General features: G+C 39.9%; 1 protein-coding gene across 8 annotated transcripts in view; it reads left to right on the top strand.

The window, feature by feature from the left end:
* R3HDM1 (R3H domain containing 1) overlaps positions 1–27,450 on the top strand; it is a 109,300-nt gene that overhangs the window by 8,717 nt on the left and 73,133 nt on the right. For 4 of the 8 annotated variants that reach the window (XM_090045862.1, XM_090045860.1, XM_090045857.1 and 1 more), the window contains exons 3-10: positions 2,894–2,935; positions 3,397–3,486; positions 12,273–12,387; positions 15,363–15,441; positions 17,217–17,276; positions 17,358–17,498; positions 20,297–20,405; positions 20,507–20,602. In XM_090045862.1, coding sequence (XP_089901988.1) covers positions 2,894–2,935; positions 3,397–3,486; positions 12,273–12,387; positions 15,363–15,441; positions 17,217–17,276; positions 17,358–17,498; positions 20,297–20,405; positions 20,507–20,602 — 732 coding nt within the window. The remainder of the gene's footprint in view (positions 1–2,893; positions 2,936–3,396; positions 3,487–12,272; positions 12,388–15,362; positions 15,442–17,216; positions 17,277–17,357; positions 17,499–20,296; positions 20,406–20,506; positions 20,603–27,450) is intronic. The other 4 variants (XM_090045864.1, XM_090045861.1, XM_090045858.1 and 1 more) reach the window with 3 other exon arrangements.

Below are 27,450 nucleotides of genomic sequence, written 5' to 3'. Positions count from 1 at the left end.
GTTGGTTTGATAAAAGGTATCACCCACAAAAATCCTTGCCCCTCATTTATTTCTGGAGCGTCACAGCTACATCTCTCCAATACTACTAGGTATTAAGTTAGCTCCATTTTACACTGTGTGGTATAGTCTGAGCACCACCCTAAGCAGGCACCAGAGAATTAGCTGCAAAGGAGGACCATAAAAGAGAGGGCTGGGAAGGGAATAGGTAAGTGGTGGATGCTTCTGCACAGCATTGGCTCAGGAGGAAGGCAGAATGTACCTGCTCTCTGGCTGGTAGAAGTGAGGCTGGGAGGTGAAAAGATTTCTCTGACTCCTGTTGGATGTGGACTCCAAAAAAAGAGTTCTGGGGTAGTGCTGAATAACCAGCACTGCTAATGGAATAATAGCTACACCCTCAAATGCTCAGAAATGATTGGTAAAAAGCCAGACACTTTCCATAGTCCTGCTGTTGAGTTAGGAGCACCACTTTTGTTTAGCCTTTGGTTACAGAGCACCTCACCAAAGGCTACAGTTCTCATTTGAGGGGAACACCTCATCTTAGTTTAGCCATCTTATTTAGAGAGTTAGTATCCGTCTTAAACTTCTTAAGATGCATGGAGGATGCTCTAGGTAAGAATAAGTGCACTGAAATGAATGGAAAGAATGCATGCAGGTGGATAGAGACATGAGAGTTTTGAAGGTGGAAAAGCTGAACAATGTGGAGAAGAATATGTAAAGGTGAACTATAAGATATAAGAACAGAGAAGGTAAAAGGAGGAAGAAGAATTAAAAATACAATAGAAAAAGCTCAGCCCATGGCATATAAAGTACCTGAGTAATTTGCAAGTTACAGTTGACTTTTTCAACAGGACTTCTGTATCTTGAAATTCCTTTATGGTCTTCCATTGCAGTGATTTCCCGAACTCTGATTCCTCTTTTGCAATCCAAAACATGTGGCAGGCATCTGCTAAAAATGAACTATTGCATGGTGCTGGCTTTTCTCATTATTTTTGATTGACATGAAGAATGCTCTGGTTGACTGACTTCTTTCAAAAGGAAGAAAAATCTGAATCATAAATCGTCAGCAATCCCTCAATTTGAGGTTTATCTCTACTACAGCTCATTGATGGATTTTGAAGTGGCTTAAGAGTCCAATCCTTGAGTCACAAATCCAGCTATAGAAGTTGCAGGCCTTTCCACAGGGGTGAGTGGGCTGTAAGCCAGGATTTTTCTCCTTTTTCTTCCTCCACTCTCTCCTTTCCATTTTGATGCTTTGCCTCAAAATGGACTGCCACTTGTTTGAGGTTGTGGCACCATTGGAGTTGGTTGGCAGCCAGCTCCTCCTGGTTTTTGATGTTGGCATCCATTTTCTTGAGATATGCCTTCAGTATGTCCTTGTAGCGTTTCCTGTGGCCACCGTGAGAGCTCAGGCCATTACAAAGTTGGGAATAGAGTGCTTGTTTTGGGAGTTACGAGTCAGACATTGCACGTAACATCTGGTCCAGCGACGCTGGTGCCTCTCCACGGACCGAGTGAAGAGGTCTGTGTCCCCCAATGATCCTCAGTGCTATGTTACTCATACTCCTGTTGGAGACGCCCAAGGCAAACAGGCCTGAGGGAAGGTTCCAGACAAACCATGGTTCAGCCCCAAGTCCTCAACAGTGGATCAGGAAGAAGATGAGATCAGGATCTCAGTGGCTGTAAAGATAGAAGAAGGTTGCAGCAAAATGGAGGCCTCCTGTTATCCCCGGGTTTCTCCTTTGCCACTGGGCCCAGACCTCCACCGTGTCAAGATAGCGTTTCCACGCACCAGTTTCCTCATATTAAAAAGTCATGCTCAGATTTCTACCACAGGAAACAAAAATCTTAATATAACATTAAAGATTAGCTATGTAATATTTTCTCAATGGTACTTTTTACAAACACAGTTGGGGGTGTGGGCACAAGTGGCGGGCTTAAACAACCCATCTTGAGTCCAAAATGGATCAGCACTTCAACACTTCCAACCTGCCTGCTTTTACCACAGCTATTGCTCACAGTCTTAGTGCAGGAAGTCCATATTTTCCAGAACATCTCCATACCTTCCTGACTTGACAGGCTATATCTGGCTCTGGGCTAGAAGTTGCTGACTCTTGCATTAGAAGGTTGGACTGATTTTTAACTATTTAGTTTAGAAAGTGACATAGTTAAACTAGTACAAAAACTAAGTGTAGACTAACTGTAGTTAAGTGTCTTCAACATGGTAGAAAACAATGGTAAAGCTCCTGTATCGCAAGGAAGAATAATTAAGTTAATCCAGGTGTAATAAAAGCCAGAGATGCATGGCAGGTTACTACTATAATTAAAAAAATGGGAAATGGGCAGTTGATATGACATGTTCCACCTAACTCTCTTCAGGTGTCAGGCTTTGTGATTCTTGCAGAGGACGGGATTGGTAGAGATGTTTCTGTTCTGGTTAGTAGTCATAGCCACTCCATTTATCAAAGCACCGCTTCTTAAATAATCAGTTCTACAGGTAGAACTGTCTTAGGAAATGGGAGCAAGAAAGATAAAGCCTGGTTTCATGTTATGTTGTCACAGAAATCATATAATGAGAACTGCAGGCATAGGAATGCCCTGAGACAGTTAACTGTCAAGATTTATTGGGCAAAACAATTGCATAGAAGTGGTAATGGGTTTTTCCCCCCGTGTCTATATATTGTAACATGATAAATGAAGAAGAAAAAAATAAGATCTCTCTCACTGAAAATGGGACAGTTTATAGTCCTTAGGCCAAAGATACTTAAATGTATTAAATGTAAATGATGATAACTGTGCAACTGCTTTCTCTCTGCCATGCAGACTTTTGTAATAAAAAATGGCTCGTACAGTCTGAAGTTTAATATGAACCTTTTTTGTTGTGCTTACCGTTCAGCGGCCAGTGCAGTCTTTTGGACAGACAGGAAAAAGGTCAAAGGTACAGTAGATGTGTGTGCTGGCATGCTAAGGAAGCCTTGCAATTTTGTGAATAGTGCCTTGAATTTACTTTTATCCTTTATTTTTGGCAATAAAGTTCTGGGTTTTTTTGGATTTTTGTCTTGCCTAGTTGTCTGCTTTTGTGATTTGCCTTTATATTTTTGGTGGCTGCTTATTGCTGTAGAGAGGGAAAGCTTTCAGTGCTTCTCATTTACTTTTTTATTAATTGGAATTGCTCTGTTGTGCTGGATGCTATGACTACTACAAACCTGTGACTGCTTATTTTCCCCCTTCAAAAAATAATTGATGATATTTTAAAATATTATACATAAACATTTCTGCCATTTCTATATCAACTTGGCAGTAAATTGAATGGAATAGACCCAGCTTGTGAGGTTCTGAAATATATATATTTGGGGGGGTGTTTTAACCGTAGTTTTTAATTGTAAATATTTTCTTTAGTCAAGTACAAAGTTAAAACTAGTTCGGAGCCTTGCTGTGTGTGAAGAATCTCCACCACCTCCCACAGCTGAAATAACACAGGACATCCAGGTAACAATTATGTGACTAAAGTTTGTGAAACCTAGCTAAAGTTTTTCTTCTTAAAGAATGTTTTAAAGCAAGACTTAATTGTACTCTAGTAGACTTCTATAAATATTCGAAGTAATTTACATTTTTCATACTCCTTTCACAGGGGGCAATCCTATGTATTTAGCAAAGAAATCTTTTTTCCCTCTTATAAATGTCAAATAAAAAGATCAGAATGTCCATTGGCTTAGGTAGTGATTAATCCATAAGTATGACTTAGAAAAACGATGTAGACTTGAAGACTTTTTTTTTTTTAATTTCCTATTGCCTTACCAAGGTTTTGAGGCAGCTTTAAACTTTCCAAGCACAAGTATTGTTGGTCTTAATTACTAATAATTGCATTCTTCTATGCCCAAAATGTCTATAGTTAGTCTATAGAAATTAAGGTTAATTGTTACTTTATTCAGGGCTTTTTTTTTTTTTTAAGAGAGGCTTACAAATGCTGTCTGGGTGAAATTATTATTTTTTTAACTTAGCTTTTTCTCTTTATTGTGTAATTTTTCCTGACTTCCTGTAGGTATGGGCATCCATACAGTTTGAGTCCTTTCAGAAGGGAAACAGTTCAAAACAGTAGCACTTGTTAGGTTCCAATTGCTACTGTGAACTAGTCAAGAACTATACAAATGTAGCAAAAACTGATCCAACTTTCACACTGCTTCAGCCAGGGTTCAAGTTGGAAAAGTTTTTTGGTGGATTTGCATCATTCTCAGCTCCAAATATATAGTGGCCCTGTGGAATTGCCAGACGTAGCAGTAGATCTGCTGTGTTTATGCCCATAGGAAGAGCATCTGCTATTTCTCATGGCTGGTCCACATTCTTTGCTGCCTCTTCTTCTGGCAGGTCTCCTCATTCTAGGAGGAACGCTAGGTCTCTGCTGCCTGTTCACCATTCTGTTATGGCCCATGCCTACACACCAGCTGGTTGCAGAATCAGTTTTATCCACGTCACTGTGTAGATACTCAATCCTGTTCCAGATGCCTGAGCTATATGCTCCCTCTGGGGTCCCAGGCCGAGTTTTGAAATTGTCACCTTGGTGCAGGATGCAGTGGTAACATGTAAACACCGTTCTTTGATTTCCCTTTGTTTGACTTTTATTTTCAGCCATCCTGTAGTGTAGATAATTGATAAACGAAGTTAAAAGGCATTAATAAAAAATTACTTGTGACAATATATAGAAGAGTTTTAATAGCCTGATTTTTTCGTAACTGCAGGCTGGCTAGCTTTATACTAGTCCTAAGCAAATTTTTGGAAAGGTTGCTAAGTGAAGCTAACAGTAAAAAAATTTAAAAATGGCAGCATCAGAATTAAAAGGTGCTAGACAACTTGGCTTTGGGGAAAATAGAGCCTGCCATGCAAACTTGATATATTTTCTTATGAGTTCACAAGTTTAGTTGATGAAGGTAGCTCTGACGCAATACATTTTCATAAGGCATTTGACTTTATACCATGTCATATTCTGATTTAGAAAAAAAACACTATACAAACACATTCAGTAGATTGAAACAAACTAAAGAATGTCATAAAATTGTCTGTGAACAACCACTATCTAATGAGGGTATTTCTGTTGGTGTTTCCCCTGAATTTGCGGCCTAGTATTATTAAATATCTTAATCGTTGACTTGAATAAGTCCTAAAATCATGGGTAGTTCAAGTTTTCAGTTGACACAAGTTGGAAAAGTACTAAGTAACTGGGGGGAAATTGCAGTTTTATAGAGCAATCTGATACTTATACATATATGAGGGGAATTAGCATGAGGAATTGTTTTGCAACCATCTGTGATATCAGTGGAACAGTAGCTGAAATAAGTTTTCTAGTTTTGGTATACATTTTTAGAATGGATTGTGTTAATTTTGAAAAGGTTCAAAAAAACTATTAAAATTAATTGAAAAATAAAAAAGAACCTTCTTTCTGCTTATAAGTACTTTATAATCTCAAAGCTGTAGCATTTATATTCTCAGGTTTAATAAACTTAATCTCTGTCTCTAATTATGTAAAGCAGGGATCTCAAACTCATCTGGCCCCACAAGCCAGAGGAGGGGCACAGGTCTGGTTTGCAGGCTGGATCAGACCCACAGACCAGCCTCTTGCACTGTAGCCAGTGCGCAGAGCCAGTCTGGCATGGGCAGCCCATGTAGCATGTTCCCCAGACCAGCCCTGCACACTGCACATGCCAAAACCAATCCAGGGCTTATATACAGAGCCAGCACAGGTCTTGCACTGCATAAGGTGCCATACTGGACTATTCTGTAGGCCTGATTTGGACTGGCTGTGGAACCAGCGTGCAGGGCCAGTTTGGCAGGGCACTGCATGCAGCGCACATCCTGGATTGGCCTGTGCCACATGCAGCTGGTCCAGCCCCATGCGCCACGTGTAGCTTGCCCCAGCCCTGGTCTAGGGCTCATGCTGAATGCAGTGTGTAGGACCCAGCATAGAACATTTGCAACATGTGATGCCTGTGTCCTGTCTGTGCACAGAGATGGTCTGTGGGCCAAAACCACAAAAACAGATTCCTCCCAGGTTAGCTGTGGCCATGACAAACTGTATAGTGTTTAAAAATATCCATGTTATCCTGAAGAATAGACATGAAAAGAAAGGTGCCTTCATGATACTAGAGCAATTTTAGAGGATACTGTTCCAAAAGTTTTCTTTATCAAAGCCTTTCCAAACGTCCTGTGAAGAGTAGAATCGGTGGTATGCCTGGTAGTCTAGGTTGTTACTTGATCTGCATATAGACTTTGTTTTTAAAGGTTAATTGTCTAAGAACAGCTACTCTGAGGGCAGCAATAGACTGTCCAAGGAGGTTAAAGTGTTCTGCCACAGGCCTATGCGTCTTTCTGGAGCTGATGTCAGATCAGTTCAGCTGCTTGCAAACATTAAAATAAAAAACAAAAACCCATGCTTTACCAGAAGAAGTGGCATGTTACTTCGACTTGGCTCTGCAGCGTCTGTATAGATCGGGGGCCTCACCAGGCCTTTTTGGCACTTTTAGCTAAAGCTGATTCAGTTAGCTAATAGCTAAAAGCCCCACTAAAGCGCCCGATTTATACAGACATTGCAGAGCCAGGTCCAGCTAAGGCACTGCCTCTTCTGGGCATGTGTTAGACTTGGCGTGAGAATGTGCCAAGTTTAAAGTAAAGTGCCTTTTTGATTTTGTTTTGTTTTTTTTAAGCATGTGTAAGCAGCCTTCATTCTTGCATGTAGGGGTCAGCCAGTCTGTCCAATGTAGACAATGGGCACTGTAAGCAGAGGATGGCATATATAATGATGGTAGAGGTGCTGCTGAATGAACCCTGGATGTTGTCATTCTTGTTGTTTGGTCCAGTGTTCAGTATTGATGAGGGGGCACAGATTGCGTGTCTGTTGCAAGGCCTAGTGCACCACCTGGTTTTCACCATGCTGACGTGTGGGGAGTTCATCAGCTGGTCCAAGTTGCTGGGTCCCATGGGAGCTGCTGAACAAGGCATGTTGAGGACTCAGGTTGCAGTAAGCCCTTCAGCTCACCACAGGCTGGCATGTTGCTTGCCTTTTCCTGCGTATCCCTTGGGCACTGTGGAGCGAGGCATGTTGAGGTGTAGTGTCCCAGTGAACAGTGGCCTGGTACTTGAAAGATCCTTGCCCCTCAGCTCCCAAGGGAGCTTTGAGAGAAAGCAGCCAACCAGCTGGACTTGTCTGTGCCTGGCGGGGCTGCTGGGCATGGGGAGACAGTTCAGCTCCCCAGGAGTCTCTTGGCTTCTCTAGGCAGGAATCTTGCTAACTCTCATTGGGTTGCAAAGTTAAAATAATGGCACAGTTGGGTTCGGTTCCTGATCCCAACAGTTGCACATCCTGCCATGTACATTTGGCATGACAGGATGCGCAATTGTTGGGCTTGGGGATCAGATCCCATTGCACCCTTATTTTAATGTCTGCCGCAGTCAAAAAGGTTTGAGCTTTCCTAAGCAACAACCTACTGTGTGAAAGCATAGAGGCCATCGCCTACAAAAGCTTATGCCTTTCTACATGAGGTAGTTCCTAAGGGGCCACCATGTCCTGCCTTCTGGGTGTTAGGAACTATATTTAGTACAACTTATCTTCCAAAATATTTATAGAGATATCTTATCTTATTTAGACAAATGATAACCATTAAAGAGCTGCTTTTTGTCCAGACTATATACCCTGAGATACTGTGCAAATTCTAGGAGATATAAATCCACATCAACTACATAGAGGAGGAAGGAGCCTTTCCTCTATTATTTATTTGCTTATGATCCATAAAAGTCTGTCTTTTCTCTAGATCAAGGCTGTCCAACCAGCAACATGTGAGCCTTGTGCAGTCAGCAAGGGTTAGTTAATATGCAGCCCCCAAGCTCCTATCCAGCCACTGCTCCCCCTATTGCTTCTAGCTTCTCCCTTTCTTCCTCATGTTTTGCTACCTGCTCTGACCCCTGGGGGTGGTGCAGCACAGCCCGTGGTGCTGAGCAAGCCCACAGTGTGGTGCAGGAAAGGAGCTGTGCAGGGTAGGGTGCTGTGGAGTGCAGTGGGAGGTGTGCTTCAGCCACAGGGCAACCCCTGGCTCCCAGTAGTGCAGCCCCCACTAGTGCAGCTTGTGTCGCATGCATCCCCCACCACCTAGAAGTTGGACAGCCTTGTTCTAGAGCAAGGGCTGTCAGTACCCCCGGGGGTACTTGGGAAGGCCCTAGGGGGTACTCATAGGCAGGTGGGGACCGAGCACTGCCACCCACTACCCTGTGCTGCTGCCTCCCAGGAGCAGGGGGCAGGGGGAGAGGGGGAGGGCAGCAGCACCCCTCTTTGGGCCACACAGGCACTGTCTGGCTGGCTGGACACGAGTTGGGAGGGAAGCTTGCACACAGCAGCCACTGTCGCTGCCCACCACCCCATGCTGCCGCCTCTCCACGTCCGGCTATGTGCCATCTCCCCCTCACTCCCCCCATCTGCTCTTCATCCAGCCACTGGAGGTACACTTATTAAAAAAGGCTGAAGACCCCTGTTCTAGAGCAACAAACCAACCCAAAGAGAAAATGAGTGCAGGACAGAACTGTTTTGTTTGTTGGCCTCTTTGGTAATGCTAGAGATGGTTAATGAATGCAGAAACCAGGCCATGGATCTTTTTTTAAATCACATTCTGTAATACCTCAAACCTCCAAGTCCGTTTCCCAAGCTGGAGTAATTTATTTACAAGCAGTCTAGTCAGAAATCTGGCTTCGGTGATAATTGCTTCCACTGCTATCCTACAATTGTTAGTATGTCTAAGAACAATAGTATTGGAAAGGTGTTGAAGCCCAAAGCCAAGTTAGCAGCAAGTGGTAGGTGCATTGCAAATTGGAATGACTTTTTAGACTCTTTTACTTACTGAGAGCTGTTAATAACGAATGTGAATAATATCTTGTTGACATTTTTATGTGAACAGACCAGAGAATTGAAAGTCCTGATGGCAAAGTTGGATCTGAGTTGCAGTGAGGATTCTATTAAGGCAGCATGCCTACCGTAGAATTGGCTGACCTAACAGTGTGTAAGGCTGAACCTAGGCAATGAAAGCTAAAACCAGATTTTTCTGCAACTTTCCAGGGAAGTGCAGTATTTCATTAGGTGCAACAGTTCTTACACCAAACAAAGCAGAAAGCATGGGAAGCTGTATATTTAGTAATAATGCATGATCTCAGAAAATTGATGTTGGTGGAGAAAATGTGTTTTTCCAAATGGGATGTTCCCTTTTGATCAGTCTGCATTGTTACAGGTTATATTTGGGAAAGAACTTAAAGTTTAATTATTTTCTTAGGTGTTTAACCTAAACAAATTTTGCATATTTTTCATGTTGAGAGAATTCAGACTAAGCAATTGCTAGATGAAACGTGATTAAGGTGAAAAAGCATGATTGGCATTGATGTTTTATGAATATTTTCCTGCTTCCTAAAACATACAAGTTTTGACTTGTAAAGAGGAGTGGCATCTTATTAGTGAACAAAAGTCATACAAACACAATCTCCTAGTAAGAAATTAGCTTGCTTTTATACACTTCCTTGAAAATGACTGTGTAGGTAACTAGAGAGCAGCCAAAGTCCAGCTTATTTGGTAGGGGGGAATGGATTGCATATGATATGTGCATTTGGGTTTATGATGAGCTGAGAAAAAACAAAAGTTTGTGTCAGGAACTAAAAGTCTTCCCTTTGACTGGAAAATAAATATGTAGAGAAATAATATGGTTGTGTTTAGTAGCATCTTTAGTACTAACTTAAAGATAGAGAGAGGAAAAAACCCAGCATATATAGTAGCTAAGTAGACCAATTCAATATTATTCTCCCCTGCTGTTTTGGATACAATCTAGGAAGTAAGCAACCTCATTAGAAATATAAATTTTAAAAAATCAGTGATTGTGCATAGAATTGTTATCTATTTATTGAAATGAAATAATAGAAGTTACTTGCTAGTATGCAAGTGCTGCAATCCTCCAAACGCTTTTTTGGAACTTTGTGCTTACTGTTATCCTTGTTGGCTATCTCAGAAGATTAAATAGGCATAAAAGCAAAATTATCCATTTTACTCATTGTTATAAGTCAGTCTAATTTAAAAAGCAAAATTACCGTATTTATTCAATTCCAAGACAAGTTTTATTCCCCCAGTTGGCATGGGCAAAAAGGCCCTCGTCTTATAATCAAATACAAGGAAACCTCATTAAATAGCAGTCTATCATTAAACTGCTGCCAGAAGCATCGTGTGCTCAACAATAGAAACCAGCTATGAAGTTGGTTAAATGCAGCCAACACTGAGCATAACTATAAAACAAATGGCCCACATTGGGCAAATATTGCAACCCATCTGAATAAGCCCTAAGATTTTGCTCTTTAATTGCAGTTTTCCTCACTGCTGAGACTTTTTCAAGTCATGGTGAGCTACTACATTGCATACCCAGAATCCCTCTGTTGGCCCCTCTTAGTCTGGTGCATGTGATTAATGTGGCCCCACCCATCACAAGCTAAAGCTGGACCTGGTTGCCCTGTGCCTCATCTGCACATAAGTTTTTGGAGACTCCCAGGACTTGTGACAAGAACACCCGGTTGCAGTCATGAGTGAGGACTAATGAGCACATGGATCTTTCGTAGCGGGTATCTGGAGCATATATACACACTCAGCAGTGCTGAGCTGTGGGGTCACTGGGGAGTGGAGAGCCATACTAATTGTGTGCGCCAGGGTGAGAGGGGTTGAAAGAGAGATTCTGGGTATACAATGTCATGGCTCTCCATGACTTCAAATGCTGTTGACTCTGGTGGCGCCCAGCCCAATGAACTACATGGTAAATCATGAGCCTTTTGGCTTTGGATTAATACTGTGCATAGTTCATGATCATGAAAGTAGTTTTCCTAGGATGAGGCCTGTCTCTTGCATTCCAGGCAGGCTGACCTTTGTGAGTTTCCCCAAATGTGGAAAACTTAGCTGCACAATTTTATGGTGATGGAGCTTACACCTAGATACCTGTAGTGAATTTGAGGAGTATCTAAAGCCCCAGACAGATGGGTCTGGGAAGGAGAATATTTGCCCAGTGGTACAGCCACACAGATTTAAACAATTGAGCTCTGCTCAGTGACATTTTAGAACTTGATTCAAAGTGAATTTGGAACTGATTTGGCCATTGAAAAGAAACTTGAAAAAAAAAATTTATACTAGATGTAAAAAAATAGGTGCCAAAGTGCTGCTCAAAAGTGTGTTTATGAAATACCTGTGCTAAAACTTGCAGCAGTTTTTTTAAAAAGGTAACACGCATCAATTGTGGATGAATTAAGTTTGTAAGTACTGTGTGCAAATTGCTACAGCCATGTTTAATTTCAAGGTTATTGTTTTCAAATTTGCTTCTCATTTCCATTTGCTCAGGGAGAGCAGGGTGTGACAATAAGGGGTGGGGGAAGGGGCTGCCAGGGAAAAAGGCGGGGAAGTAGAGAGCAAAGAACTACCTGATCCTCTAAATTTATTTTCCCCGCTGTAACAGTGAAAGGGGGACAAATTCCAGGCAGACTGCCAATAATTAGATTCTATACCTGGAAAATTATAACAAATTTTCCATATATGGAATCTAATTATTTGGAGTTTGTCTTATAATCAGGGCCACTTTCTATTCAAGTAAATACAGTATTTGTCTTTGTGAAATTAAATCTAGTTTGTATCTATTTGTATTTAAACATTTGGATTTTGGGATGGATTATGTAGGATTATACTTTTCCAGGAAAATATATATTAATGTTTAAAGTAAGAATTCTAGGCTTGGATAACGGTTGTAAAATCTGCTGTTAATACATGAAAGTATGTACTGTAAAAGAACGGTAAGTTGGAGTTTCACTGTGATAGCTTATTTTAAGAGTTCAGACTCTAGTTCCTTAGTTGGGGAGATATGTGATCATTTGAAATAAAAAACCTAATTGGTGATTGAGTGAGCAGTTCACTATTTAAAAATTAAGCCTGCACTATGTTTACTTAGGCATACAACATATATTCACACAATCTTGATTGATCTTTTTAAAATTTATTTTAAAATAGCAAACATGTTTTGAAGTGTATGTGGATTATAAAACATTAAAATGTATCATGTTCTATAGCCTAATTTTAATATTTTTTTAAACACTTGGATGCTGAAAGGATAAGAAGATAATTATTTATGGTTCCTTTTCTATTATACAACTAACATGTTACAAAGCAGTTTTAGGGTACAGCTATGGAGCAGTTGAAAATAGTTTACAGTATGACTGATTTTACTTTTCAACAGGAGAAAATTCAGATCCAGTTATTGCAGTCTTTTGAAAGAGAAGAGAAGCCCACAAAAGATGAAACGGAAAAGGAAAAATCCTGTGATAAATTATCCAGAAAAATGTTATCAAGAGGTTTGCTATCTATCAGTCTGTTTTATTTAATTGTATGTTTAGTTTATCTAGAAGTCCTTAATAACCTAGAGTGACTTTGGTGGTAAAGTAACTACTGTGACTGTTTCCATGGTGTTGAATGTCAAATTCATATTGACTTTTTACCCAAGACTAAAGGCTTAATTCTTCATAAGAACCACAGTCTGTGCTTGTGTACATGCTAATTTTGTGTGTATGCATACAATTTTTGATGCACTAATATAAGTGCACTTAAGTGATAGAAGTTATACATGTAAAATCCATTTTTGCAAATAATCTTGCTGTTAACAGGATTTAGTGTATCAATATTATTCATGCTGATGGAGATTATTTGCTGAAAATCAGGTCCCTTTTATCTCTTTTCCATGACTGCTCTTGAAAAGAGAGAGGAATTTATTTTATGTATTTTAGTGTCAGGACTGAAAAGCCCAAATGTGACTTGTCTGCAAGTGTTTTGGGTTTGTTTGTGTGCCCAGTATTACTATTTGTATTTGGTTAAAAAAATGTTTTAAGGTTATTGATTGCCAGAATCCCAGTATTAGCAAGGTAATATGCATGCACCATGCATAGAGAATAGGGCAGTTCATTACCTAAATTATTTAATTTTAACCTCCCAACATGCTAGCACATTATAGACTGAAATAATTTATATGAAATGAATGAAGAATATCAGAGATGGGCTTTTTGGAGGGAAGAATCCATTTTGGGAGGTGCAGTTTCTTTGAGGAGCTTTCTGATCTTCAGGATTGTTTTATACGGCTTCTCTTCTAATACGCAGGTTGACGTGGGGGTTTATGAAGCCAGTGTCTCGGTTCCCTGAACCCTCTACTTGACTTTACCCTTTTGGATAGTTGACTGAACTAGGACAATATAAAAGAGTCACCCTTGAGCTCCCATGAGCTTGGGCTGAGATTATGTCCTACTTTGTGTGGAAAATACTGATGGGTAATGCTTTGTTTTGGTAGTACCAAAGATGAAAAAGAAGTCTAGGGTCTGTGGACTGAAGGTGGAGGAGATGGAATAGCAGGAGTAAAAATAATCTCAGCGTTAAATTATTTTTTTTTTCAGTTTGCCAAAACCCAGTAGTCTTATAACTAGAGAAGACATGACAAAAAAATAATAGACATTTGTCCTTGTTGATGGCTTGGGCACTTTTTTAAGTAGCAAAACTTTGTATATATGCATTAGCTCATGAGTGAATCCGAGAAGCTAAAAAACAGGTTTTGTTTCAATAAATTGTACAGAAATATTAATCCAAACACTTTGAATTAACTACACTGTGTTTAGGAATTTCTTAAACAAAAAGAAAAAGGGGGGGAGGGTTCTTCCTTTAAACTACCCCAGTTCACTCACCCATTATTATGAGAATATTCCCAAAACAGATCATAAAATGATTCTCTCGTTAATGCGGAGCTGAAGGAAGAGAGTACTGAAATAGTGGAGATGGACAGCTGTTTTAGGTCCAGCTCAAGATCTGTCCTGTGATAGCTAAACATTCTCCAAACTGAGGGTGCTGAAAATGACAAGGTGTCTAATTTTAGGGACCAGTTTCCCGGTAATGATCATGGTTATGATATTGTTACTCACTTAAACTACTAATTATGCATACATGGCAAAGGAATAAAAATTAAGCATACTGCATTTTTCAACTTCTGACAAATGTTTTATCATAAGTGCCCCTTGCAGCCTGCCTTCTGGTTTTCAGATTTAAGAACCAGACTGAACTAAGTGCCCTGAGCACTTCTGACTGTCCTTGGTTCCATTGTTACCCTACCAGTGTGTGTTGGGAGTGTGGAGAGGGGCAACAAATCACACAGATTGCCCACATAAACAGTCTCCTATGCTGGTGAAAGTGCTGTTACTCACATGGCTTCAGAGGGTCTGGAGTCCTTCCAGGAAAACTCAGGTTTCAGCTCTTACCTGGATGAGCACAGAACTCTTTCATATGCCAAATCTTCACCACCAAAGAGATGATGGTCCTGACCTCTACTACTACTTCAAACAGAAGGGCTGGTATTGGACCCATTTTCCATGAACTTTTGTCTGTTAAGCTTTATGATTGGAACAGAATATAATGGGTGTCTGCACAAACCCTCGGAGCATTAGAATTGCTTTGTGTGGCAACTACTGAATCACAAAGACTACCCCATGGTCTAACAGAGCAGGGATGTCAAACTTAAAGCCTGCAGGTTGGATCTGGTGCACAGAACTAGGTCATTTGGCCAGAGGGGCTTGCAGAGGTGCCAGGAATTTGGCAGTGATGCAAGTAGGGATGAGGCCTGCTGCTGAAATACGGGGCACAGAGCCTTCCATTGACAATGTGTGTTGGCAGTGGGGGTGAGCAACAACTGTGTTAACCCCTGTGCCACCACTTGCTTTGCCACTGCCATCACTCACTTGCCTGCTGCTGCCACCACATCCAGATTCAGCCCACAAGAAGCCCAGTGGTCCAGTCCCGCCTGAAGGGGGGGATGAGTTTGACAGCATAGCCAGAAAGTGGGCTAGGTAATCTCAAACATCCTATTCCTTGAGGTGATGCTTCGAACTTCTTGAAGAAGCTCTCTTCTTAATGTGTAGTTCCATTGAAGGAGAGGCATGGAGAATGAAAGTTTCTAACAATACAAATCATGAATCTTTTTAAGGGTAAATTGTTACTGGCTAGCATCTGCAGCAATTGTGTAATGCTGGAAAGTTTGTTAACTGATAATATTTAGTTTTAACTACAATTTGAACCTGAGGACTGAAACTTTAGTTGTGTCTTATTTGGCTCTTGGAAGATATATTTGGGGATGATGTCGTGATCAGTTAATGAAGGGGATAATTATGGATCTATTCCATTTATCTGATTCCTAATTTTAATTATTATTTTGTATGTACTTTTACAGAGTGAGAGCAATATGTGTGAAAGAATCAATATTTATTTTGTTTAACAGTGTTGTATTATATATTTCTTTTAGATTCCAGTCAAGAATATACAGATTCAACTGGCATAGATCTACATGAATTTTTAGTAAATACATTAAAAAATAATCCCAGGTAAATTGAATGAAATATTTTGGATTGATTTAATGTTGACAATTCTTTAATTGAGAACAAAGTTCTATAGTTTAAAAAATAGTGAAGATATTCAAAAGTCACATTTTACTAAATCTAATATATAATCATGCTTTAAATGCCTTCATGTTGCACTGTTCATCTTCGAGGAGAGGTCAGTCTGACAGGGTCACTGATCTTGTGCAGGGCTCTACCTCCCCTTCACCCTGCCCCTGTCCTCTCAGGTTGATGGTAGATGCTCCGTGTTGGTTTAGAGTGGGGGATGCCCAGGAAAGTCTCTTCTCAGGTTCTGCCAAAGTTTATTTTTACAGCTCCTTGACATCTGCTTCCTCTAGCTGAATCTCTCCTTAGCTTAGCCAGTTGTGCTATTGCTGGGCTGCGCTGCACTTCACTTCGCTTCTCTCTCTTATTGTCTCTGTGCCTTCCTTCACAAACTCAAAATTTCTATAATTATCCTTGTATCAACTTATTTAACTCTTCCCTGTCTCTTCTTGACCTTACTTCAGGCCCTACAGACTTAATCTCCTTGAAGACCCTAGGTGGAGGATATAGAGCTCTGTTTAACTATAAATCAAATCCTTTGGGAATCCTTCTCCTCAGCTGTTCTTCATTTACATGGGGAAAGTAAATTCAAAAGGAATTTCTTATTCCCAGCCCCCAATGCTTCCAATTCCTTCACACACAAAAAAATCCCTCTTGTTTCTTGTTTTGATGGCTCAGGCTGTCACCATCTGGCTCATGCCCTGCTTTTCTTAACTCAGGTGCACTGTGCAAATAAATCCCTTCTTTTCTCTGGCCACCTCAGTTTCCCTCGACTCCATTCCTTTCAGCAGCTCCATACTCTCCCTCTTCCCAGCCAGTCCCTGCCAGCCATCCCATGGGGGATATCTCCTGTTTGGTCCCGGCTCTAAGGATTTGCTGGGAGAACCCACACTACCCCGCCATCTGCTTTTACTTATCTCTTTGGGGAGGTGTGGGTAATCCTCACTTGTGGCTCATCAGGGTCTTAATGGCTCATGAGGGTTTGGCTGGCTGGGATCTCTTCTCCTTTAGTCTTCACAGCTCCTGGTCTCACTGGGTTGTTCCCACTCTGGGGGACACCAAACACCAGGTCTTTCTTCAGCGTCCTCTTTTAAACTACTTGGTTCTCTCTCTGGACCAGTCGGTGCAGGCTTCTTGGGGCATATGTTCTCATGCCCTCGGGGCCTGCCTATTTCCTGGGTTTTCCCTGGACCCTCTTCCCCAGCACACTGGAAACATGCTGCTCCCCCAGACCCATCATGGTAAGTTTCACGCCAGTGCAGCTGGCTCCCTGGGGATATAGCAGGCTATAGCACCATTCACGAATCAAGATCTGGAACCATTTGAGAGTCCTTCTGGAGCAGAGCAACTACCATGATAGTAGTTTCCTTTCACCTGGGAGCACCATCTCATCCACCATAATTTCTTCTGACCCTGGTGGTTAATGACATTGAAAAGGATGTTTGTCTTCTGCTTCCTTCACGACAAGAGAACACATTGTCACTTAGTTGGTCCAGTAGAATATAGCTCAACAGAAGACAGTAAACATTTGGCTTCTGAAAATACCTGTTCCAAAATGCTTACAAATGCAGAGATGTTTTGTGATCCTGCTGCTAATTTGCCATTGTTACCTGGTCCTTATTTGAACAAACCTATGGGGGTTTTTTTGCCTTTCATACATTTGCAGTTGTTGAAGAATCTTATTTATGAGATGTGTTGTATGTTTTTATTTTCAGGGACAGAATGATGCTGCTGAAATTAGAACAGGAAATTTTAGATTTCATTGGTAATAATGAGTAAGTGCTGCATTCTTTTAAAGAAAAAATATTCAAAATCATTCTTGTTGTTTTGTAAAACCAATATTTCTTTTCTTTCAGAATTCCACGAAAGAAATTCCCTCCAATGACCTCTTACCATAGGATGCTATTGCACAGAGTAGCTGCTTACTTTGGATTGGAGCACAACGTGGACCAGAGTGGGAAGTCAGTCATAATAAATAAAACTAGCAGTACAAGAATGTAAGTACAGTTGTTTTTGAAAAAAATTCTTCCATTTTAATACATGGGTTTGACAGGCAATGGAGTTCAGACAATGATAACAACCTCCATCAGTTCAACTCTTGGGGCTTGCTCAAGCAAGTGGTGGTGCCAAATAGATCTTCATACTCCAGATGTAATGTGGAATATGAACTGCTTCACTTAGAGAGCTTTGTATAAAACCCTAACCCCTTGTGACATGAGAGTATTGATTGCAGTCCTGGCTGAGTCCCACCATGGGGTAATTCTTTGCATTTCAATATGAATTTATATCAGTTATTTCTCTTACACTCTAAATATATGCACGCTAATTTTGGATGCATTCCCAAAGGAGACGGGCACCAGATGTATGCACACGTATGTTCTAGATAGTCTCAAAAAAATGAGCACCAGATCTTGATTGGTGGCACGCTGGCTTGAACCTTCCCTGTTTACTTTGTTACTACTTGTATTTCTGTCTCTTGTATGAATTTTATCTTGGCTGTTTAAAGACAGAAACTAGAGATGAATTGTATTAAAATATAGTTTCCTGATTGCCGTCAGAATTTAAGAATCCAAGTATAAAGAACAGTTGGACAATTTTGAAAAAACTTTCAATCTTACTTTAATACGGTACCTTTCAACCTAAAGATTGGTGTTTAGTAATTAACAGGATTGTCTTCCCCAAAGAGACAGGACCTAACGTGCTCTACAAAAGAGGTATGCATGTGACATAAAAGCGAGCATCGTTTGGGTAGACAGTAGCGAGCATCGTTTGGGTAGACAGTAGCAACCAGATTGACAACCAGCTACGGTCTGCATCATGGTGGATAGGACATGGGTAACATGGGAACACGCGATCTCTACAATTCACCCAGCTGCTTAATTCAGATAACTCACCTGTTTTCACACATACTTGTCTATATTCACATGCTTTCTCTCTCTCTGTCTTTTTCTCAGAAATATGAAGGACTAAATTTTTCCTTAGAGCATAGCTGTAGGAAGCCTGTATCTCTTTCCATATTATTGTTCATTACTTTAATTATCCAATACATTTTAGTGAAACTTGATTGTTGAGCAAGGGATACTAGGAAACTGGATGTCCTGAATTTTAATCCCATGGAGTACCTCTGATTTGCTCCTCAATTTTGTAATCTGGAAAACAACAAATGAAGGCATTTGGTTTTATTATTAGTCAGTGTTTTTAAAGCACTGTAAAAATGAAAAGTAAATAAATGTCAAGATGTGCCAATTTTTTTGATGGCTGTTCAGTATTTTCAGAGCATCTATTTGAAGCCTTTTGCTTTAGCTTTGAATTCTAAGTTGGTGTATCTCATCTATATACCCACCAATTCTGATACCTTAGACTAAAGAGTGTGATAATTTCAGGTAGGGAATAAGTAGCATTCACAGATTAACTCTTTTTATTCATTTTTATTTCAAATATTTTTATTCTTTCCAACCCCCCTTCCTCCTCCCAAAACAACAGCAATAAACCTACCCAAACATGAAACAACCCCCCCAAAAATATACCCCATCTTACAAATGGCCTCTAGAAGCCCTCATAAACATAATTACTAATTAGCAGGCATTTCATTTAACCTATAGACAATAGAATGATTCTTTAATGTTTTCAGTATTCTTATTTTAAATCACATGGGATATAAAATAAGAATTTAGAAAGGCAGCCTTGGAGGAGATCTGCTCCATATTGAATAAAACCAAACTTGCCTTTTCCTCATAGGCAGATTCCCCGCTCCAGCGCCGATCAGTGATGTTACTGACATCAACAACCCAGTGCACACTGGGACGTCTCAGTGGAGTGGGAAGTTGGTGATGGCAGGGCAATAAATTCAGGGACCTTTAAAAGAAAGAGGTAAGACAGTCTAAAGGTTCTCGGAAATGCCTGCTAATTAAGTTTGGGCATCCAGTAATCGTTAGTTAGGTTTCGTTAAAAGTACCACAGTTAACTTCTTACAGAAAAAAATAGATCCAGATTTTATACAAATGCCCCAAATAATAAATGAAGCAAGAAATACAGATTATACAAATATATAATGTTTATACCCTTGGATAGTTGCATTATTTTCAGTTGTCTGAGAACAGATTAGGGCTGTAAATTGTAAAAATTGTCCTTATAGGTAGACAGTGGTTTTGGAAACAACAGTTTGGAGAAAGTCCCATGATCTTTTCATGAAACTGATTTATATATATATTTTTATTTTACTCTAATTCTGACTTCTGGTTACGTTCTTGTGAAATCCTGGCTGTCTCAGTGACTTTATGATTTAGTTTCCTTCTGCTTTTGTTTTAAAGGTTTGTGTGTGTTCCATCACTCCCATCTCCTATCCTCTGGTACACCTCAAAATGAGTTTGCAGGTGTTTTTGTCTAACTGATTTACCTTCAGTCTCATGAATGCCTGAGGTCCCTTGTATGGCTACTGCTGTGGATTCATGGGGGAACTTCTGAGTCCTCAGTGGTATCTGTTTGCTTGACTCCTTTCTTTGGAAATTGAATATGTGCTTTGAAGGAGGAGCTGATTTGGTATGCTGCATGGCAGCAAGTGTATGGAAGGATTTAGGTAACTTTTTGAATTAACAGGACAATAAACTTTTACTGAAACCTATCATTTCAGTCGGGATAATATACTTGATATAAGCCATACTGTTTTTGACACGTCTGTTTCCTTTGGTATCAGTGTATCCTCTTTAAATGTGTAAGTGCATATGCTGTATATGAATGTATGAATTACTTGCAATCTGTCTCAAAGACAACTTTTTCTTTCTAAATACTGTTCTAGACCTGATCAGAAGTTTTGTGAGCATATAAAGGATGAGAAAAGTGAAGATTTTCAGAAACGGTACATCCTTAAGAGAGATAACTCTAGTTTAGACAAAGATGATAACCAGGTAAATATAAGAAATTTTAATTTGTTTTAAATAGATGCCTTGATTACAAATTCATACTACTCTCCTGTAGAAATTGGTACTTAATCGCTTATTTAATTTAGATGCGAATACGATTAAAAGATGACAGAAGAAGCAAATCCATAGAAGAACGAGAAGAAGAGTACCAGAGAGCTAGAGAACGAATATTTGCACAAGATGTAGGTATTAAATGAAGAGGAAAGCTCAATGGCCTACTTATCCAAGGAACCTTTTATTTCAGCCTAACCACTTCAAAAATACATGTATACACAGTTCAGAATTTGTGTATAAATATTTTTTCTAATGGTATTGCTTTCCTTCTTTGTGCAAGGGGCACAGTTTTGCCAAAAGTATTGTTTGGTAGTGTACAAAAGGCATAATCTAAAGGTAATTTGAATTATGGGGAACTTAGTTTACTTTAACAGGATCTGGAACAGGCTCACAGTACTTGCTTCCAATTTTCTCCTGTTTCTGTGTAGTCTCTTCCCTCCTCCTGATACAATATCTGTGGAATTTGGACAAGCAGTGCATTAAAGGTTTTAATCTGACAAGTAACTGTATGAAGTAGATTACCAGGTTTCACTATCGTGTCTTAATTCCATATCAAATTTGCCTATTTTTCAAGTTGCAATATGATATTTTTATTCCTGGTGCTATGGATTCTGTCATAGATCTAAAAATCAGTTGGTCTGTGTCTCACTTGCACATTATCAAACAATGAAGATTCTGCAACTATGATTTAGTTAATAGTTCTCGATGATGTTTGAGGAACATTATGAAGATGCAGGGGACAGAAAAGTATCTTAGGCTCTCCTAGAGTGGCATTAATTCCACATTACTAACTTTAGGAGATGAATTTTACTGCATCCAGATATTTTGAAATGCATTTATATTCATACATATTATCTATCAACATACAAACAGCCTACTGCTTTTAGCTCTATATTTGTCTCTCTTAGCTTTTATATATTCACTTTCTCTGTCGTGTCTCATTAGAAAGTGTTTACCTGAATATAAGAAACAATAGTTAAACTAAAAATACTCAGAAGAGTTCTTTGAGTACATGTCTCTGTATATCCAGTGTTGGTATGTTTGCAGCCCATATACTCCAGTTTGGATTTTTTTAGGCCTGCAGTGTCTATTAGGGCCATGCCCATGCCATGTCAAAAAGTCTGTACTGCTTCCATTGCACTCTCAAGAAGGAAACCTTGACATGTGGTGGAGTGGCTGCTCCAAGGGGGCATTTCTTGAGCTGCTCTCAGGCTTGCTGGAGGTCTTGGAAGTGCCCACATGAGTATGTATTAATGGATGAGAGATGCTTGAGTGTCCTATCCTTAGAGCACCACAGAAGGGTGCAGACATACCATGAGTGTCCTTGTGCCTCCCACTTGAGGTCATAAATGAGAGATTGACCCCAAACATCCTTAAGTTCTTTCTTACTGCTGTGGCTACATGTCAGAGTGGTATCCTTTTCTTCATTATGTAGATCACTTTCTGTTGTTTTAAGCATCTTTAAATACTTGTTCAGATTAGGATTTTTTTAAATTCTGAAATGCAAGTCTAATCTTCATGACAGAGCAGAAGTTGTGGAGAAAGGAGTACCACTCCCTCATGGGCATAGAGCTAATTTCACCTTCTTGAGTATCATAGTGCTTAGGGTTGGAAGGGACCTAAACAGATCATCAGGTCTGACCCCCTGCCCCGGGCAGGAACAGGTGCCAGGGTCATATCACCCCAGCCAAATATCTGTCCAGCCTCTTGAGGACCCCCAAGGTAGGAGAGAATACCACCTCACTTGGGAGCCCATTCCAGAGTCTTAGCATTAAAAAGCAGAAATCCTGTTATAATGCTTTTAAGCTAATTCAGAGCCCCAGAAGTGTTCAGTTAGTATATACACAAGTGCTCATCACTATGCCTTGAGTACTGCTCCTTTGAGAAGTCATGTATCATGTGGTTCCAACTTTTTCCAATTCCAATATCATCACCTAAAGCAGTCTTTGAGTCTGTGTCATTGATTCATATGCTGCCTGTATCTAGTTGCTAAGCTTTTTGTACTAACTGAAATCTTCAACATTCTTTTGGCACCAGAGTCGCTGCTATTGTCAGCGGTCAAAAATTTTTCGTTTTGTACTTTCCACTTGGAACTTGGTCCGTTGACTTCAACAGAAGCCAGATTTTACTCAACATGTTTTCTGGACAAGTTGTATTCTTCTGACATTCAGTAGTACTGGTTAAATAAATGTACTGAGGGTTTACCTGCCACTCCCTCTCACATGGCTCATGCCTAGAAGAGGAGCACTCTTTCTGCTTCTCGAGTTTAGATAACAGGGAGGTGACACCATCTCATGCTCAATAAGATAGATGTGCTAGGTATGGCCAGGCCACTTAATCCCCATACCTCATAAATACTAAGCCTTACTACAATTATCCAAGAGCAGGAATTTTGAAAACTCCCTTAGTACTTTCTTCATCGGTCATACCATCATACTTACACCAGCTTCCTTGGCTTTTTTGGGCATCATGGGGCTCACAACCAGCCAGGAAGTCAGCCAACAACTAGATTTTCCTCTCTGCCAAGAAACAGGGAGCACTGTAAGCAGCTTAGACACTCTGACAAGATGCTACAAACTGCCAATCTCACAATTTCATCCTTTAGCATCAAGTACATTATTACATAGGATTGGTGGGGGGGGGCACATCCTGCAGATTCCAAAAGAAGTTGTCCCAGAAAAACTGCATGATTTCCTGTACATGTTCATATTAAGAAACTTCGTAATGCCCATAAATGAGGCCATTTTGGAGCCAGTTGGGCTTGATTCCACTCCATTTCCAGCCATTTTCTGGAACCCACTCCCATGAGAGCTTGTTGTTTTAGTTGAATTTCTTTTTCCATGGATTCAGTTTCAAGACAGTAACTCTGGCCTCCGTAAGTCCATCTCTAGGTTCATAGGACTTGTACACAGCTCTCAGCATTATCTATGTTTTATTTTCGTATAGCAAACATAGGAGGTACTTAAAATTCTGGATTAGCAATCCAGAGTTCTGCCATTTGATCTGTCATTTCCAAAGACTTATCTGTACCTAAGCAACTAGCTCACTTGCAAAAAGTCCCTATCACAGGTAACAGGCTCCATACAGACTCCATTTGCTTAATTCCTTAAGAGTTAGAACCAGATAAGGAAACTCCATATGAATTTCAAAAGGATAAATTTTTGTAGCAGCAGTTCCAGGATGTTCGATGGCAAAGGTATTTCTGTCCCAGGACAGATTCTGCTTCATAGCTGGTCTTATTAGTGATTTATATACCTGTTTTGTGAACGTAGCATGCAGCTCAGCACCGTTCCTGGGCTCAAAACAGAGGCCATGCAGAAAAACTTTGAGTGTATAGCTGTTTGTTTCTTTTTTTTATTTGTCCATTAAGACAGTCTTTGTTGTAACAGAATTATTGTCTTAATGGTGGAAATCATTCAAGTTTCAGGGCAAGAACTCTATGCTTTATTTCTTAGGGACAGGGACAACTTTAGGTTGCCCCTAATTTTTTTGCTGAATATAATCTATGGCCATCTCAACTCAGTTTTACTTATTTTATTTTACAAGCTGCATTCCAATGAAGGACAAGTTAAACTTCCCCCTAACCTGCACTTCTGGTGCTATCCTTCTGAGGTAATACCAAGCTGTTCAAGATATCCCTCAAGTTTTTTGGGTTTTTTTTAGCTTATGCACATATAATCCAAGTGTGACAGTCATATCTGCCTGAAGTTATGTTCAGGAATGGCTTAGGTCCTTCATTGAGGATTATTCCCATGTCCCAGTGCCTCAGCCAGCTGCTGTGGCTTCCATGAAAAGTGTTTCACTAATGGAAATGTGTAGGGTAGAAGTTTGAAGTTCAGTGCATACATTAATTCTGAAATTAGCTCTGAGCAGAAGCACTGAAGTTTTATGGTTATATTGGACATTTCTCTTCCATTTGCTGTTTGCATAGACTCTTGTGGTTTAAGGAACTGATCATGCATCTCCAACAATGGAATATATATTGGTTCTTCCCCTACAGTCACTGTAAGTCACGTGTGCTGGCAAGATGTGCTATCCATGTCTATTCCATGACCTATCCTCCTTCCCCACTGCTATTAATGTTTTAGAACACCTGGATTCTGCACTGGCAAAGAAACTGAGGGATGGTTGCGGCCTTGCCTCACTCATTATGCCTTTGTATGGGAGACACTAGGACACTTGGGTTGCAGGTGTAGTCCTAATGAATACTGCTGGCAAAAAGAATCCAAACCTGAGTGTATAGGATATAAAGTTTACCAATAGCAGAATATATATTGACAGCAGATATTAAAGAACCACAATTGTTGTAAGGTAAGTACATGTTTGTTATACCTGCTTTTATATATGACCAAAATAAAATCAAAAGATACCCTGCCATGAAAACAGAATATTCCTGTTTTGTGAATTACTGTTCAGTACAAAAGAACAGAACTTAGATAATTTTGACTTTATCTTGGCATTTGTTTTTTGGCATAATCTTAATATTTCAAAATATATATTTGAACTGAATAGTCATCAAAATGTTTCCATATTGATTAAATAGATATCTGAAGTTTTGATTTTCTCTTAATAGTCCATAAGCCTTTCACACTATTAATAATTGATTTCTGTGGGGAGATGGAAAAGATGTTATTTAACTTTTCAGATAAATAGCACATTTTTTAGCAGCCTGACTGTAGTGATTCTTATTGATTAAATCTTACTCTTCTACACTCATAAGATTTAAAAATAACTAATTGGTTAGTAACAGTTCGAGTCAAGGAGAGGTTGTTCTTTTATTTAAAAAAACATACAAACAAACAAAAACACCTTTCTGTTGCTACATTGGTTGGATACTAAGTCTCAAGCTTCTAGTATGAGATGCAGACAAATTTCCCTAATGTTGTGGGATATTTGTAGAGGCATAACGGGCCAGTACTGAGCCCTGGGTGGTAGCTGTTTGTGGGAAGCAGCTAAAGGTTTGCTTCCATGGGAGGAAGTCTTATCATTTTTTTTTTTTTGCCATCAGCACCTGTGTTAAGTAACTATTTAAACAATGACTTTTGGCAGCAAAAAAAGAGAAGCTGTATCTCCTCTCCACTGCTCCTGCGTCATGCATCACCAGTGCTGCTGTGCTGCCGTCATTGCTACCAGAACCAGAGCCATGGCAGGGAATGGCATGGCATGGGGAATGGGATGATGAGGCACTCACTTAGCTCCATTCTGGTGCCCCTGCCTCCCGCTGTTAGGCCCATTGGCCTACCCATTGTTACACTATGGGTATTTGTTGTTTTGTGGCACTGGTCAGCTTGTCTATCTAATTCCCTTTGGTTTCCATCCAGAACCACCTAAAAAGCTCCATACTGGAACAGTGGCTGTGTATACATATTCATAGACACCTCTTCTAGATTTTTTTTTCCTGCAAGAAAAACTGACCTGTACAGAAGTTCAGACAGAGAAGTAAAGAGCCTACAGTGTGAATGCTGGGCTCCCTAGAGCACACAGCCCAGAGAACTTTGCAGGCATTTTATTAAGTTGATGAGGGCAGGGATCCCCAGGGCCAGCGAAGGTGGGTGGCATGGTCTGTGCTGTGCACAGAGGAGTTCTCCAACTTTTCCCTTCTTTCATGCTGTGCTCCAGCTCAGCTGTGGCTGGACAGGGAGTATGCTTGTATGTGTCCTGGCCCCCAAATGCGGCAGTATGATTCAGGCAGGGAACAAGCCAGGAGTAGAACACTACTCCTAAGTGCTTCAGCACTGGGCTTTTCCAGCTGGAGGCACCAAAGCATGTTCTGCTCCCAGCTTGGCTGGGACTCATGAATGCTCTCACTCCCACTGTGGAATGGGGAGGAAAAAGCAGCAAAGCACACTGGCTACCTGTACAGAATTTCTGTCTCCTACTTTGGGGAGCCACTTCATTCTGCTTCTGAGTTATTTTTATTCTAGATGTCCGCTTTTGCTCTGGGAGAAAAAATATGAACTTCTGTACACTCATTGTTTCTCCTGAAAGATTAGGGACTCTCCCTGGATAAATTAAATGTCTCAGAGCTAGTGCGATTTCTAGGAGGTGGGTGGAAATATGAAGGAAAAAAAACTGTATTAAAATCATTTTAATCTAACCAGGGACCCAAAAAACCTCACTGAAATGAACTGATCATTATTATAATTGCAATTACAGAACAGAACTAAAATGGCATAATTGTGAGTTTCCATACCTTAATGTGTTTGGTTTTCTTTTGCATTGAACTGTAGTGGTAAAATTCTGTTTAATTTTTTAAATATTTTTGTGGGAATAATTAATGCATATTTTTGAATAATTAAAGCATATTTTTATCCTTAAATTGTTATTTGTACTTTACACCCTTCCATTTTTCAGTAATTTTCCATTGAGAAATTAAATTCGGGTATTGTCAGATTTGATTTTTCCAGAAAGACTTTGTGGATGATCCAAAAACTAGTGAGTTTGGCAAATATGAGAGATGAAGCAGATGATACAGATTTTTGACGCGTCAAAACTGTTTTACATTAAGACATTTATCCTATGTGTCACATAAAACAGTTGGATAAAGTGACCATTTTTAACTCCTAGTTATTGGGGGGAAAAAAAGGACTGGTCTGATTTTAAAAAGAAAACCAGCAGGACTAATATTTTGCTGGTATGAAAAAGATTCTTTTAGATCTGCTTTATATCTAGAAGAAGCAAAAAACCAAAACAAAGTCCCCTAAAACCTGTATAGTATTTCTCAAGAATTAGTAACGCTTTGGGACCTTGTCTGCCTAAAGCTTTGGAATGAACTTCTGTGACTTGATGATCTGCTCAGGTCCCTTCCGACCCCACCAACTGTGACTTGAATCATTGTTTTTGCGGTTATTTGCTGTTATTAATCTAGTTCACCTGATATGTTTGGATTCATTAAATCTTTAGTTACATTTTACTGCAACTGACAAGTCTTTTGAACTTTGCATGCAGAAATATTTCTAAAGCTGCAAAAAGCAGA

The sequence above is a fragment of the Crocodylus siamensis genome, chromosome 4 (genome assembly GCF_052110815.1).
Source record: "Crocodylus siamensis isolate JL-2025a chromosome 4, ASM5211081v1, whole genome shotgun sequence".
NCBI classification, from domain to species: Eukaryota; Metazoa; Chordata; order Crocodylia; family Crocodylidae; genus Crocodylus; species Crocodylus siamensis.
This window is presented reverse-complemented; position numbering and strand designations above follow the sequence as displayed.